The 15,113-nt window shown below is 33.4% G+C and overlaps 1 protein-coding gene across 1 annotated transcript in view; it reads right to left on the bottom strand.

The window, feature by feature from the left end:
* Nucleotides 1-7,634: 7,634 nt before the first annotated feature.
* Nucleotides 7,635-15,113, bottom strand: part of LOC149749300 (ephrin type-A receptor 6-like) — a 32,077-nt gene continuing 24,598 nt past the window's right edge. The window contains exons 5-6 of the mRNA XM_089909885.1: nt 8,728-8,877; nt 7,635-7,749 (exon numbers count right to left, since the gene is read on the bottom strand). Coding sequence (XP_089766011.1) covers nt 7,635-7,749; nt 8,728-8,877 — 265 coding nt within the window. The remainder of the gene's footprint in view (nt 7,750-8,727; nt 8,878-15,113) is intronic.

The following is a 15,113-nucleotide window of genomic DNA, read 5'->3' as shown; positions in this document are numbered from 1 at the left end:
ACCTGCATCTTATATATACTGTTTTTACATTTAATAAAGCAGAAGGAAAAACTTTTTATTAATAGGAGTGATATGTATAAAGTGCTTTGACAGTCTAATCAATTTTTGGGAGGCAAATTCTTAATTATATATGTCTTAGAAATCAAAAGAACTATTAGTATGGAAATGTTAATAATTATGATCATTCAGTCTGTTAATATACTTTTAAAAAATAAATTTAAATTTTTGATATTTTGGTAAGATTTCTTTCTAATTTTATATAGCAATACATATTTTAACAAATATTAGTGGACTTATTTATATTAGAGATTCTCATCCTCAAAATGCATTTTAGCTTCAAAATTACCAGTGAGTAACATGACATAATTTTCAGACAGTTTTCTATTAATTTTTTGTTATTTTTAATGAGGTAATTAATAGTTTTAACACAAACTCCTCTTTATATTACCTTTTTGCCTTTTCCTCAGTTTTAATGGAACTTGGTCCATTTTCATGTTCGCATTCATGCTCTGCCTGTGATTTTTTTAAAAAATAAGGTTATTTTAGAAGGTATAACTAACATTTTAGGAAACACAGATTTGTTAATTAACAATTATTCCATCAAAAGTCAAAATTAAGCTGTCAAAGTTTATACTGCACACAAAATTAAACCTAAGTATAGTTTGTGAAAAATGTGCAAAGTTATTCAAATTTCCAATGACACAATCTAACGATGAAGTATGATTAACAAAATTATTAATAATGTATCATAAATAAAGCACATATAGTAATCTTTAAAGTCCAGTGTTACCCATATTCATGTTTGTCAGGAACACTCAGGTATTGTGCCCCACCAAAAACAAAAATGCTCCCATCTCACATTTTGATTTTTTTCTCTTGGAGGCCTAAAACACCTAAAATTATATCAAAACTCCATATCTGTAAGAAGAAAATGAGATTTTTGCATTGTATAAATATATTAATACAATTTTCTTTAAATACATACATATGGCATAGGGAGAACAACATCACATTAAAGCAAATTAAAAACTTGCATGACAAACATTTATGCAAGTTAAACCTTATTTTCCAAGCAGTGCAGAAATTTTAAAAAGCCTCAGTCACTGTTTATTTTTATATTGTCCACGAATATTATTATTGTCACTATTATTTTAAAGATACTCTTGAAGATACTGCAATAATAGCTCTAGATAAAATACCAGTGGATTTTCAAACAAATTGGTTTTAACAATGCTCACATCAATCACATCAACATAAAATAGCTTGTTCAGTTACAAGTCTGTTATCAAATGAGTGGTCATTAATTTTGTCATAGAGCTTCTAAAGACAACAATTTTAAGCAGATTTATTTAAGCATTACTATGTGGCAATAAATAAAACATGCACAGTTAAGTAAAAACTTCATTACAACTTAAAAAATGATAATACTGGGTAAATAATTCTAAAAAGAGCATCAGTTACTACTTTGAAAACTGAACTAATGTAATTAATTATATTCTGGCTTCTCTCTGAGTGAAGATGTGTTTACGTGAAAATTTTAGAAAAACAATTGCTATCTAAATGCATAGATATCATTCTACAAATTACTAAATGTGGAAGAGAGACTTTTAATTTATTATAAAAGCAATAGAAGAGGACATTTTAAATTAGGTAAAAATCTTGAAAGTGTATTGTTTATTCATCTTTATGATTTAGCACTGTTCACTCCATCTAACAGGATTTCAAAAAGTTAAATGATATTTGGTCTTTCAAGAACAAAGGCAAATTAAGACTGTTCTAAGGATGATGATCTATAAACATAGAAAAACTTGTATAGTAATGTTCACATCAATATTGCTTGCCATGAAAGCTCATATTTAACCAATGAGAACAAGGACATTTATCTTCAAAGTTAATAATGCCTAACTAAATATAAAATTTGATTTAGATATATGAAAAATGAAGGTTCTCCTGTCCTTGGAGTTTTCTTTAAAATAATGTATTATTTTGGAATAAAGACAGTTCTCCCTTCAATCTCTCTCTAATGAAGTGGAGACTCTGATGCTAACTAAATTAGAATCCTGAAGTAGGGTTGTCCTTTTATTATTTTGTTGAACACCTTAAAGTCACATCTCAGTTGTTCTGATTTACAGTTTGAGTTGATAACATTGTAACCAACAGTAAGTTTATCATGACAAATTAAAGATTAGCCAGAGGTTACAAATAATGGAGGAATATGGATGAGAACAGAGCTTTACTTGAGAGGAGATTTTCACTAATTCTGGTACTTTTCTACAACTCCCAGGAAATTGTGTTGTTAATCTGTACTTTATTTCCTAATTGAAAGTAGATACCACATCTTTATATCATTACATTTAAAAGAGATCTTTCGTCACTTTTTATATTCTTAAGATGAATTAGGTTTAAAAGGTAGTGGAATTCTTCTTTGAGATCTTCCCCTTTAAATGAAATAAAAAAAAAATTCCCTTAAGAATATAGAGATTTGGTATTCTGATAAACTAGTGTGGAAATTCAAGTAAGAACCTTCTTTATTTTGTTTAGCAAGAAACTTTGCTTTCAATGGATAAGTGCAAAAGTGTAATAAAATGGAGGTGACTTGGTAGCATTAAGAGAAATACAACACTTTGTATTTGCCAGATTCTTTTCCAAAAGATGAAATTAATTTTTTAGTAGTGCTTTGCTATCCATAGTAATTGAAAAGTTTACTTTTAATTTTTTTGTATCACTTTTAAATACAATAATTTTGAATCAATACTGATAAGCTAAAATAGACTTTTAAATCTATTCTAATATTCCAAAAAAGCCAATGCCAACCAGGTTTTTGTTAACTTCTTTTGAATTAAGAGCAAAGAACTCAAGTCTTCCAATTAAGATGTAAATATGCTTTTTTAAACATTTTATTTAAATCCATCATTAATTTGAAATTGGATATAATTATTAGTCAGATGAAAGAGGATTAGTTAAAACTACATTTTGATGACTTGGATCTTTTTCCCGCAAGAGACACGTATATCACGTCACATCCTCTTATAACAAAAAAAAAATACATTCTATCCTCATAAATCTTTGAAACCCTTGTCTAATACTTATCTTTTTAAGGGAATAGTAAGAGGAAGATGGGGTATTTATTCTTCTGGAATATAAGATTTTTCTTTTCCTTTATTTCATCTAGTAATAAATGCACTCTGGCCATGAGTAATCATCTCTTTCCTTTGTTAAATATATCATGTTTGAAAGAATTTTATGCAACCATTTCAGCTGTATACTCATTATTACATTTACTAAGGCCAGTGAATTGGCTTGGGCAAGAGATTACCCCAGAATCGTTTTTGAAAAATGGCTGATGTTTTCTAACTGGAAGTACCTTTGAGGTAGTGAGCCTACACCTGAACTGAAAAGTATGCCACTGGACAATAGAAGTATGTGACTCCTGAGGAGGATCAGCTGTTAACAAGAGAGATTCTCTTAGAGAATCCAGCAAGTGTGCTCCCTTCTGCCAGAGGAAGGGTGGAGTGTTCTATGGAAAATTTGAGGTCCAACATGTTTCTTTCCATAGGACAAGGTTTTTTTTTTTTTTTTTTACAAGGTTTTATTTCACACTGGACAAGGTTTTATTTATTCAATGTATTTTTGTTCTGTGGAAAGAACTAACCCTTAGTGACATGGCAATCACAGCAAAATAGCAAACAGGCTCTAACCGCTAAGTTTTAAGCTTAAGAGTTACTTGAACATAAGGACACTACAGTCAAACTCATCTTTGCCATAAAATTTTATGCATGTAGGAGACACCTTATAGATATTTGTTAAAATGAACTAAAGTTTACACTACCTTTATTGAACATTATTATAAAAAATTGAAAATCTGTTGAAAATGTTGATCATAAAAACCAAAAGCTGGATGACTTCAGTGCTCTAATGGAAGAATACCATCAATTTGACAGAGTGTGCTCCTCTACCTTTTGGAGTCTTCATATAAAAAGCACTAAAATATTTTTGGATCGAAAGTTAATATGAGTCTTTGATACTTAATGGAATTTGAACTTGGAAAAGTTAAGCTGATGATACTAAAAGAAGTGATTACATCTTCTTCTAATCTCTTTGTTATATAAAGACATGTATGACAACTGTGAGTTGATAACAGTTTTTGATTCATAAAATATTTATTTCTTTTAAATTAATAACACATTTCCCTAGCTAAAGCAGTAGGAAAGGATCATCTTCATCCATTTTGAAATTACTTTCCAAAGCACTTAATTTCCAGTTAATAAAAAGCCAGAATTCATACCCTCTGTATGTGTAAATGCTCCCATTTATGTGGTAGGACCCAAAATACCTAGTATTGGTGAACATTTTGAGATGAGAGATTTAACTGACTGCTTTACAGAGTAGAAATTTGGTAGGGAAAGACACAAAAATGGCTTTTTAAGAAAATTGTGGTTGGGAGATAGGTAATGTAATTCATTCATCACCACATCTTCAGAAGACCTCCTATAAAGACTGCTTTTCAAGGATTAAATTTGGATTTGTTTTCCATGCATGGCCTGAGTTGGGCCTTAAGGCTGTGGCTGGAAAATTTTTTTTTTCAGGTATTTAGTTGGATAGATTTTAAAGAGTAATACAGAGTGAAATAAGAAATCCTTCTTGATTATGGCATGCATAACTTATTTATCAAGTTATAACTCAGTGCAAAAGTGCTGTAATTCTTGATTATTGTTAAACCAAGAGCTTTGCAACTTCTGATGGCTTTTTTAGTGTAATGATTTACATACCTAATCTCTCTTCTTGATTGTACATTGTTTTTACATTTTTTCCCAGGATGTCTTATATATACTATGAGATAATGAGTTGACTATAGGCTGGAAACTGACCACGTAGAAAATTTTAAAAAATGGTTCCTTCAGCTGTCTGATTTTCAAAATCTAAAAAGCCCCTCAGTAGTATAGACTAGGGAATTTAAAATAAAGCAGGTACATGACTATATATGCATATGTTAGTTATTAAAGATTATTTTTGGAGACTTGTGATTTAGGGAAGTTACTCATTTTCTTTCTATCATTACGTTCTATGTTATGAATATTAAACAGCTTTAATTACTGAATATGTGCACTAGTAAATCTCAAACTATTTCATGTAAAATTTTCAAATCTGTGATTGGTAGGCAGTAAAGAAATAGATATACTTATTTTTTAATGTTTCTGTTTAATCTTGCATACCTTGCTCTGACCATGATGAGGTTCAAATTTACACTAAAGATTATCATGCTTACAGTTGCAAAAAATATAAATGTAATATAAATGTAAATTTTAAAGAGGATTGGGGGTAAGAGACAAAGTGAAAAGGCAGTTTTATAATACTACAGAACGATGTTTGGGAAGGAAAAAAAAGCATGAATTAACCAGATATAGAATAGGATCATTGGATTTTTGAAGAAAATAATTCTTAACAGAGAATTTAAATCTTGCAAGCACTGAATGCCCATCCCATAGAAGTTTAAATACTTTATAGAATTTATTTCATCAAAGTATACAGATGTTGCTGACAGAGTCCTATGGAAGACCATAATTATTCTATTCCTTATTTTCTAAATATGTTTTTTGTTGTATTATAAAAATAAATATATATGATTAATAAATTTAATCTGCTTTACATCTGTTCTTATTTAATATATATTTGAAGATAGGTAAATATGGAAATTTTATATTTCCTCTAAATGTATCCAGATTTGTGTAAATGTAACAAGCAAACTGCAGACAGTCTGTGAGTGATGCATGACCATGCAGGTGATGGCTGGAAAATGTTGCTAGCTATTTCTGACACACTTACTTAAAAAGTGATGGATTTCCCACTTTTTTCTTTTTTATTGTACTTTAAGGAATACTTTAAAGACTCTTCCTTCTAGCTCTCTCTGTTTCTTTTGAAATGAGAAAATTTTAGCTGTGGGAGGCAAAAATCAGAAGATAAATCAACAAAAGAAAATATGTGGAAGGGTCTAGTCTAATGGGACAATCAAAAAATCTTAAAATAGGAAAAAAAAAATCAAGACTCCTTTTATAGCAAGAAAACTACTATCACCAAAAAATGTAATTTAGGTAGGAATTTGAGGATGTGGGTAGGGCACCTTTATCTGCGAGATCAAATAAAACTTAATTTTTATATGAAATCAGCATCTTCAGACAACCTGCTCTTTTTTTTCTCTTAAGACATTCTCACTACTCTTCCGCCTAGCACAGCAGTTATTTTTTTAGTTTCACAGGGAACAGCTGATTTTATAATTGAATTTGTTCATACAACATTACTGTTTTGATAAGCTGACTCAGCTTAATTCAATGAAAAGTATATTTGCCTGTTTTTGCAGCCTCCAGAAGATTATGGCAACAACACACCTTAGCTGTGTTTACATTTTTATGTCACTGTATCAAGGACTCAGGTTACACACAATTCATATATGCTCATGTGCTAGATCCGTTTATACCCTCTTTGGTGTACGCAGCGGCATACTTGTCTCTTGGAAGGTTTGGAAAACAGCTCAGCATGTTCGTGTAACTTATTTTTACAAACAAAATATAAAAATTCTTAAACTTGCAAAATGTACCAATATTAGACAGCTCGATGTGTTTATTTTCTTGGGCCACCATGTAACTATCATAAAATTCTGTTTAAATTAAAATCTTTTTACGTTTAATCTAAGGCTATAATCGTAGATCTTTTATTCAAAGCAATTCTGCTGAGAATAATTTTCTTAATGCTTTGATAATTACTCTTGCAAACTTGTGAAGATGAACCAAGGAAACAGTCATGGATTATTCCATGCTTCACTCTATTTATAGCCTTTAGAGCAATGGGCTCACTCTTGGTCTTTCCAGGGGTGATCTTCATAACACAGTAGAGAAATATACTATAGTTAGTAAAAAATTAGAGGGGAAAGCCTGCCTCTAAACTACCACCTACTACGAAATATGTAGGACACTATAAAGTTAATTTTAAAAAATGACAAACCAAGACTTAAGAAGTTTTAAAAGCACAGTATGTTTCTCCCTCACCCTCCCTGATAACTTCCTTCTCACCCCAGTCACACTTGACAAGAATTCACTACATGAAATCATTGGTCTTTTCTGCAAATAATTCTAACAACATCAGGCTTCGACAGGTAAAGTATTGTAGGATAGAGTTAACGATATGACCCACAGAGTTGAATATAATTATCTAAAAAATAAATATTCATGTCAGTTTGGAAGCTACTCGATCACAAAACATGAAAGCAAGGTCAACTCTTTCTTTTTAATCTACCATCAAACTCTAAATACATCATTAACCCCAAATTCCTTTGGGTTAAGTCCTTGAACACTTCCGAAATACAATTATACAAAGTTACACATCCATGCTGAGTTATTTACCATTGTGTAATGATAATCTGCAGTGGGCCAGGGTTTTATTTGCAGGTTATTCAGAGAGGAGCTATGATGAGTGATTTTTAAGTCCAGGTTGGAAGCATAAACAAAGGGTGTGTGCCCGTAGTCTGACAGGAGACTGCAGTTTGTGAAGTGATGTTTGGAGAATCAGAAGAGAGGGTAGTAGAGAGGATATCTTTCATTTTAGAAATGCTGAGGCACAAAACACAGGTGCTTGTAGTACTTTCATACATGAAATCCCTTCTCCTGTATGTGCATCATGTGTAAACGTAAAGTCTGTATACTGCTGACTATTCGTCTCTGGTGTCCAATGAGTATGACTCCAATTCTTCTAATATCACTGTGAGAGATTGAGAGAGAGAGAGAATATGAACATTTAGATCTGGTAAGTATGACAGAGAGGAAATGAACATTTAGATATGGTAAATGTGCCCCATGTCAGATTTGCCAAAAATTGTATACCTGGTAAAATGAGAGTTTAAGCAGAGATATAAATGAACAACAGGAGTTCGTTACCTTTTTCTTTACCCTGGTGCCAGAGAATGCGTCAGGTCAACCTCAGATTTAAGGGTACAAAGAATTCAGGTACCGATGTAATGTTCAGATATTTCATAAGCCCAAGGGTTTTATGTACTTATATAAATTTTCAACAGTATTAGCAAAATAGCATGTAGGATAGAAAGTATAATGTGGACTCCATTTTAATTGTCATGGTCTTTCAATAATCTGAAAAAATGCCATTATATTATGTTGAACAGTATGAAATTACCATTACTATTTTACAACAATGGCAATTTCATATGGCTTCACCTACTAGTTTCAGTATCTTTCTTTTAAGCACATGTTGAGCATTTTCACTGCACCCATGAAAGGATAGCATTTGAGAAAGTGGAAAAATGCTGGACCATTATAACATAGAGAAAAAGCTCTGAGATAACATAATATTGTATTATTACAATTATTACATTTGATGAAGGTAATAGGAATTGATTTAGTATACATGAGTCAAAATAATTTGCTAAGGTAAAACTATGTTGATGTAAAGTCTATGATGTGAACAAGAGGAATATGCATTTTAGAAAGCATTTAAAATTTTAAATAGTTTTTTGAATTAAATATATTCTTTCAAAGGAAAATAGTTAAAGTGTAATGTCCAACTGTCACTAGAATGATCGACAGAAATGGTGAGGAAAGATGTGGAAACACCATCCTAGTATTAGGGAAGGTAGTTTGACCATGGTGTTCTTGATATAGTATTTGAATTTAAAATCTCCTGAGTGGAGCATCTAAATATAGTAATAAACATAGCACCACTTACTCAATGCTCATTCTTGAAATGAGGTCAAAAGTTGTAAACCCTGCTGCCATGAAGTTATTCTTATATTGCCCCATCTTTATAGAATCCAGCCAGTCACCGACCGTCACAAACAAAGGATATTCGGGAACTTCACCAGGGGAGTCTGGCATTCTGCAAGGAAAAAACAAACAAACAAGCATGGAGACCATTTAAAAGCAAGATAAAGCAAAAAACACCCAACTTATTTTTAAATTTTACAGTATTCTTACATCAAATGTTTTCATCCTCCATAGAAAACTAGAGATTTAAAATTTTTCCATCATATTCAAATCAGTCACTTATACCTGGTCAGTTTCACTTGTCAGTTTCTTTTGTCTTTTCCTGCTTTTTGCCACTACTAGGTCTTATACTTGATGTATCTTGAGAAAACCCACATCTTGCTAACTTCTGTTTACTTTTTTCTCTTGCATGAAATTCTGTTTTCAAATTTGAGGAATACCCCCAAAGAAAGTAACTAGCCACAGGCTATTCACTCATACGCTTTCTGACCTGCCACTGAATCTATGCCCTTTGGCCTTTTTCACATTTTTTTTTTAAAAATTTATTTATTTTTGGCTCCGTTGGGTCTTCATTGCTGCGCGCAGGCTTTCTCTAGTTGCGGCGAGTGGGGGCTACTCTTCGTTGCAGTGCGTGGGCTTCTCATTGTGGTGGCTTCTCTTGTTGAGAAGCACAGGCTCTAGGTGGGCGGGCTTCAGTAATTGCAGCAAGTGAGCTCTAGAGCGCAGGCTCAGTAGTCGTGGCGCACAGGCTTAGTTGCTTTGCGGCATGTGGGATCTTCCTGGACCAGGGATCGAACCCATGTCCCCTGCATTGGCAGGCAGATTCTTAACCACTGTGCCACCAGGGACGTCCCCTTTTTCACATTTGCTATGATAGCCCCTTCTTTTTTTTATGATGAATTCATTGATCAAGTCTCCATTTATTTGTCCTCAAACATTCAACAAGAATTTATTATTAAAAAGTAATTTCTGTTGTCATAGACCTCAACTGCATGAATAAGATTTACATACATCCAAGTATAGGGTAATACAGCCCAAAGCACAGATATTAATAAAGTACAAAACTAAAGCAAAATCAATGCAAGCTTGGGTTAACAAGAAAAAGGAATCTGTCATTGATGGATCTTAAAGTAAGTGATACAGAAATCTGTATTTCTGTTTCTAAGATCTGATGCAGAAGGGCATTCCAGTTGGAGATATTTTTGTAGTTTTAATATAAAAATAATATAAAGGTATTATTTTGAAAAGGCTAGTAAATGTGTGAATACATAGATATAGATACCTATAGGTATATCACCAGGACTCGGGTCTTTAGGAGCACAAAAGCCAGAGATGTGCATAATACATGGGGATACAAGTTGTACGCTGTATGACTCCTGAAGACCCTGAAAGATGCCCCTTGGAATTATTTAGGACAAAGTCCCTACTAAAGACCTAAAATTCATTTCTTTGGTTTTTCTTTGATTCTACATTGACTTCTACTTTTCTAAACTGAATTCTAGTTGAAGGTGGACAGGGGGGTGAAGAAGGATGACAGGGAAATCCAGGGATTATTCCTCTTTCTATATAATTGAAATTTGCATAAACTAAATGCATGTATCTTGTGATTATTCTGTAGTCCGTATGGAGTCTGGTTACTCTTCACAGTGACTTGTGTTCTTTTTACCACTACTCAATTCTGTTACCATATTTCCTATTTTGGAGGCTGTAAAGCCACATTTTATTTTCCTGTACTAAAAACTGCAATGCTATTTGATTATGGGCTATTTCATTCTAATTAATATCAGAATGATTCATGATTTGACCCTAAACAAAGTTTAGTTATGTTAAAGGTTGAAAAGCTATCATGGCATCTACCAATAAACACTTTAACGGTTGCTATATTTCTTAGTTTCCTAGAGTTGTTTATATTAATAAGAATTATCAAATAAATAAAAGTTCATATATCAATAAAAACAAAAAAGTTCTCCATGGCAAACAGAGTTAAACAGGGTTTTTAATTATGGCGTTTTTTAGAGCCTTCGCTATCCTAATGTGCAGTATGAATACATAAGAGGATTCAAAATAGCTTCTGCAGTTTTTTCCTAAATTATCTGAACAGTTTCCTACAGAACACACTTCAGGAAATAGTCCTATAGTAAGTTCACTGACCAAGTTTAAATATCAAAATGCCCAGGGTATCTTTATTGCTTATCAACATAAATAAAACAATATACGTTAGGAAGCTGAATGTCCTATTTCAAAACACTGTGGCTCTCATGTCTTTTAATTACTTGTCTGAGAAATCTGTTGAAACTGAACCAGACTAAAAGGATGTGTTTAGGTGACTTTCCCTTCATACTCCTATGCCATTCTTGATGCACAGACATAGTCAAACGACTTCCACTTCTCTCTCCTGAGATAATGCTGGAATAACTCTTGAGATTTCACAATTCATATAACTGGTGAGTGGAAATGTAATTTGCTAATTTTATGTCCTTAGTATAGAAAGGTCGTGGAAGGACATTCTGTATACTAAATGACTTAAATGGCCTATTTCTCTGTTGAAAAGCATCCACTACTTGCTCCTAGAATGTTTCAATACCATAATTCCCTTTCTCTCCATACATCTTTAGTAACCTAGTTACACTTTGGCCTTTATGCGACCGCACTGACGGTGGATTTAGGAAGGTCAGCGTTCCCTCATTGTTCACAGCCACTGTGCAATAACTTTTCTTTCACCTTATAACGAAGTTGGAAAATGCTGCTATTTTCTGGCTTTGAGGGTGCCATCACCCTCACATGAATTCTCTGGAATATTACCTAATAAACAATAAGCGCCCTTTCTTATCAACCATGTGCAATGATAAATTCAGTCTGCTATTTGCTGAGCATGTAGAAATTTCTGCTATTTGGTGACTTCTCACCTGAGAAATGTCTTTACAGCAAAACCTCACAGAAAAAATGTACATATTGTAGAACAGAAGGTCAAAGGTCTACTACCTTCCTCAGAAAAATGAGGAGGCGGTAGAATTAGGAAATTCTTCCAGTTATAAATTATGGTCAATTAAGATTAGGAAAAGGGCTGCAGTATAGCTAGAATAGGTAATAGTATAGTTTAAGGTGCAATAAACACATACTCTCAATATATCTAAATATGTGAAAATGAATAGCACTGATAGAGCCAAGAAGTCTTGATTCTAATGAGCCCTTTGAGTTCATAATAGTACTAGTACTTTAATTTAGAAAGTTCTTAGGTTACCAGTAGGTATTAAAACTGCCATTATAAAGCAGGAAGGTTTTTATCCTCAAAAGTTTTCCATATTTTATATTCATCATGTAAATATAAAAGTAAGAGACCTATTAAAAATGATTCAAGAAAAGTTATACTTTGAGAAACACTATTCCAAGGTAGGATCTTGTTTTGTTTTGTTTTTTTAATTTTTATTTATTTATGGATCTTTTTTTTTAACATCTTTATTGGAGTATAATTGCTTTACAATGGTGTGTTAGTTTCTGCTTTATAACAAAGTGAATCAGTTATACATATACATATGTTCCTATATCTCTTCCCTCTTGCGTCTCCCTCCCTCCCACCCTCCCTTTCCCACCCATCTAGGCGGTGACAAAACACCGAGCTGATCTCCCTGTGCTATGCGGCTGCTTTCCACTAGCTATCTACCTTACGTTTGGTACTGTATATATGTCTATGCCACTCTCTCACTTTGTCACAGCTTACCCTTCCCCCTCCCCATATCCTCAAGTCCATTCTCAAAGGAGACAAGAATATACAGTGGAGAAAAGATAGCCTCTTCAATAAGTGGTGCTGGGAAAACTGGACAGGTACATGTAAAAGAATGAAATTAGAACACTCCCTAACACCATGCATAAAAATAAACTCAAAATGGATTAAAGACCTAAATGTAAGGCCAGACACTATCAAACTCTTAGAGGAAAACATAGGCAGAACACTCTATGACATAAATCACAGCAAGACCCTTTTTGACTCACCTCCTAGAGAAATGGAAATAAAAACAAAAATAAACAAGTGGGACCTAATGAAACTTGAAAGCTTTTGCACAGCAAAGGAAACCATAAACAAGACGAAAAGACAACCCTCAGAATGGGAGAAAATATTTGCAAAGGAAGCAACTGACAAAGGATTAATCTCCAAAATTTACAAGCAGCTCATGCAGCTCAATAACAAAAAAATAAACAACCCAATCCAAAAATGGGCAGAAGACCTAAATAGACATTTAGTTATTTTTTGTCAGCCTCTTATTTTCAGTAAGTCTTCAGGATTTTTATTGACATGATTATTTAATTCTCATAATAAGGCTGACAATTGGTAAAAAGTGTGAAGGAGTGAAATTCAAAGCAAATTTAAAAATTATAGATGTGTTTAAACATTAGGAAGGATAGATACAGGGTAGGAATAATACTGTTTAAGTATTCCCTACATTCTGAGTAGAGTTCTTAGCACATGGTCACTATAGTCAGAGTAACAGATCACTGAACCTCAGGAAAGCCTATTTTATGTGGGTAAATTATACAGGGACAGAAATAGATTTCATATCACACGCCAACTACAATTCATTGCCAGTAGTTATCAAAATGTGGTCTTAAAAAGATACAGAGGCAGCATGTGGGCTCAGTGAGAAGGAGTGCTGTGATGGTTAGTAATGTCGGCCATAACAAGGAAAAGAAGCAAAGCATACATTTGCCAACACTGGAAAAATTCAAACTACAAAAGTGCTTGAGGACGTAAATGTGAAACTATGTTGCTGCCATAGTTTCCTCATTTCTTTATTTTGTTGTAGTTACTACTTTCTTTTTTCAAGTAATGTTCTTCAAGTGGCCAAGCATTGTAGGAGAAAGTTGGGGGAATATACAGATTATGTGTTTGATTCTTATTCCCATGAATGAGGGCATACTCATTTTCTACATCCTTGTATTTGCTTAGCAGGACATAAAATAACAGGCTGTGCTCTGCTACAAATTCTTTTTGGAATTTTAATATACTCCATTGATGAAGTCTGATAAGTCCAGAGAAAATCTATCTGGAGATGTAAAAACGTATCCTCTTTTCCTATAATCATAAACAGTGCGGTGATTGTATACTGTGTAGTGGAAAGAACAAGGACTTTGCAGTTGGTGGACCTCATTCAAATTCCTGATCTAGTAATTACTTGCTGTGTACCCCTGGGAAATTTAGCCTCTTTGAGTCTCTGTTTCCTTACATGAGGGATGGAGATAATAACAGTGAGGATTACATGACATGACAGATAAAAGTGCCTAGTACAATGACTGGCACATAGTAGGCTCTTAACAAATAGCAGTAATAGTTATTATTGATAATGATTAATAGAACTTGTATCAATATTAGTACTGGTATTAACATTAGTAGTAGTATATTGTGGCAACAGTTCATGTGAATTGAATTTAGATTTTCTAACAGGTAGAAGTTTCACACTTCCTGATTAATACTTAATATTCTGTCTTCCTTCCGCAAAGCTTTGCTTATCACTCAATTACAACACTAGTTTTGGCCAGCCAGTTATTTCTCTGTCAGGAAAAAACCCATTAAGGCTGTTAGTTACAAAAATTAAACAGAACAAGTTGTCCATGACTTGGTTTATAGAGATAAACAATTTAGTAAGTGATGATTACGGACAGCCTAGGCAGCACTTAGCAAGATGTTTTCAAAATGAATAGAAACATTTCTAACAAACTGTTGAAAGTTATTGCCCTCAGGAGACAGCATTGCAGGTGCTTTATTAATGGGATGGAGGGAGGTAGTAGCATTCAGTCTTATAATGTTTACTTGCAGTTCTCCAAAGCAGTTGATACTGGTTTGAGCTTTTCCTTACCTTCATGATTCACATATTACCAGAAGCCAAGGGCTTGAAAAGTTCAACAGTTAATTTATACGTACTAAGGAAAGTGGTGGTTCCAGTTCCTAAGAGCTAAAATATTTTAAGATCCTTAATTATGGCCTAGCAGGTAGTGAGAATATTCCTATGTGCCTTGGCCTGGGTGGAATATGATTTCTGTTATGGACTGGTCCATCTGGTCAATTGTTGCCTGTTTTTGAATGCTACCTTTTAGCTGATGTTGTCGAGGAGCCCATAATCTATAAAATTCTTATCAGTGACATGCTGGGCATCTGGAGCAGGATTGGAAGAAAGAGTTATTTTCCTATTACACTGCAGCGTTGTCCAAAAGGCACTGTCCAGCTGATTTCAGCCTAGTGCACTCAGTAGGCTACGGTGTATGGAAGAAACAGGGGTGGGGGTTAAGAGGTTGGAGGGTGAGTGTACAGGACGATGTAGGTAGGGTGGGGAAGGTAGGGCTGGGTGAAGGGACAGC

This window comes from Delphinapterus leucas, chromosome 4 (genome assembly GCF_059928025.1).
Source record: "Delphinapterus leucas isolate spDelLeu-1000000601 "Yukka" chromosome 4, BTC_Dleu_Yukka2, whole genome shotgun sequence".
Taxonomy (NCBI): Eukaryota; Metazoa; Chordata; class Mammalia; order Artiodactyla; family Monodontidae; genus Delphinapterus; species Delphinapterus leucas.
This window is presented reverse-complemented; position numbering and strand designations above follow the sequence as displayed.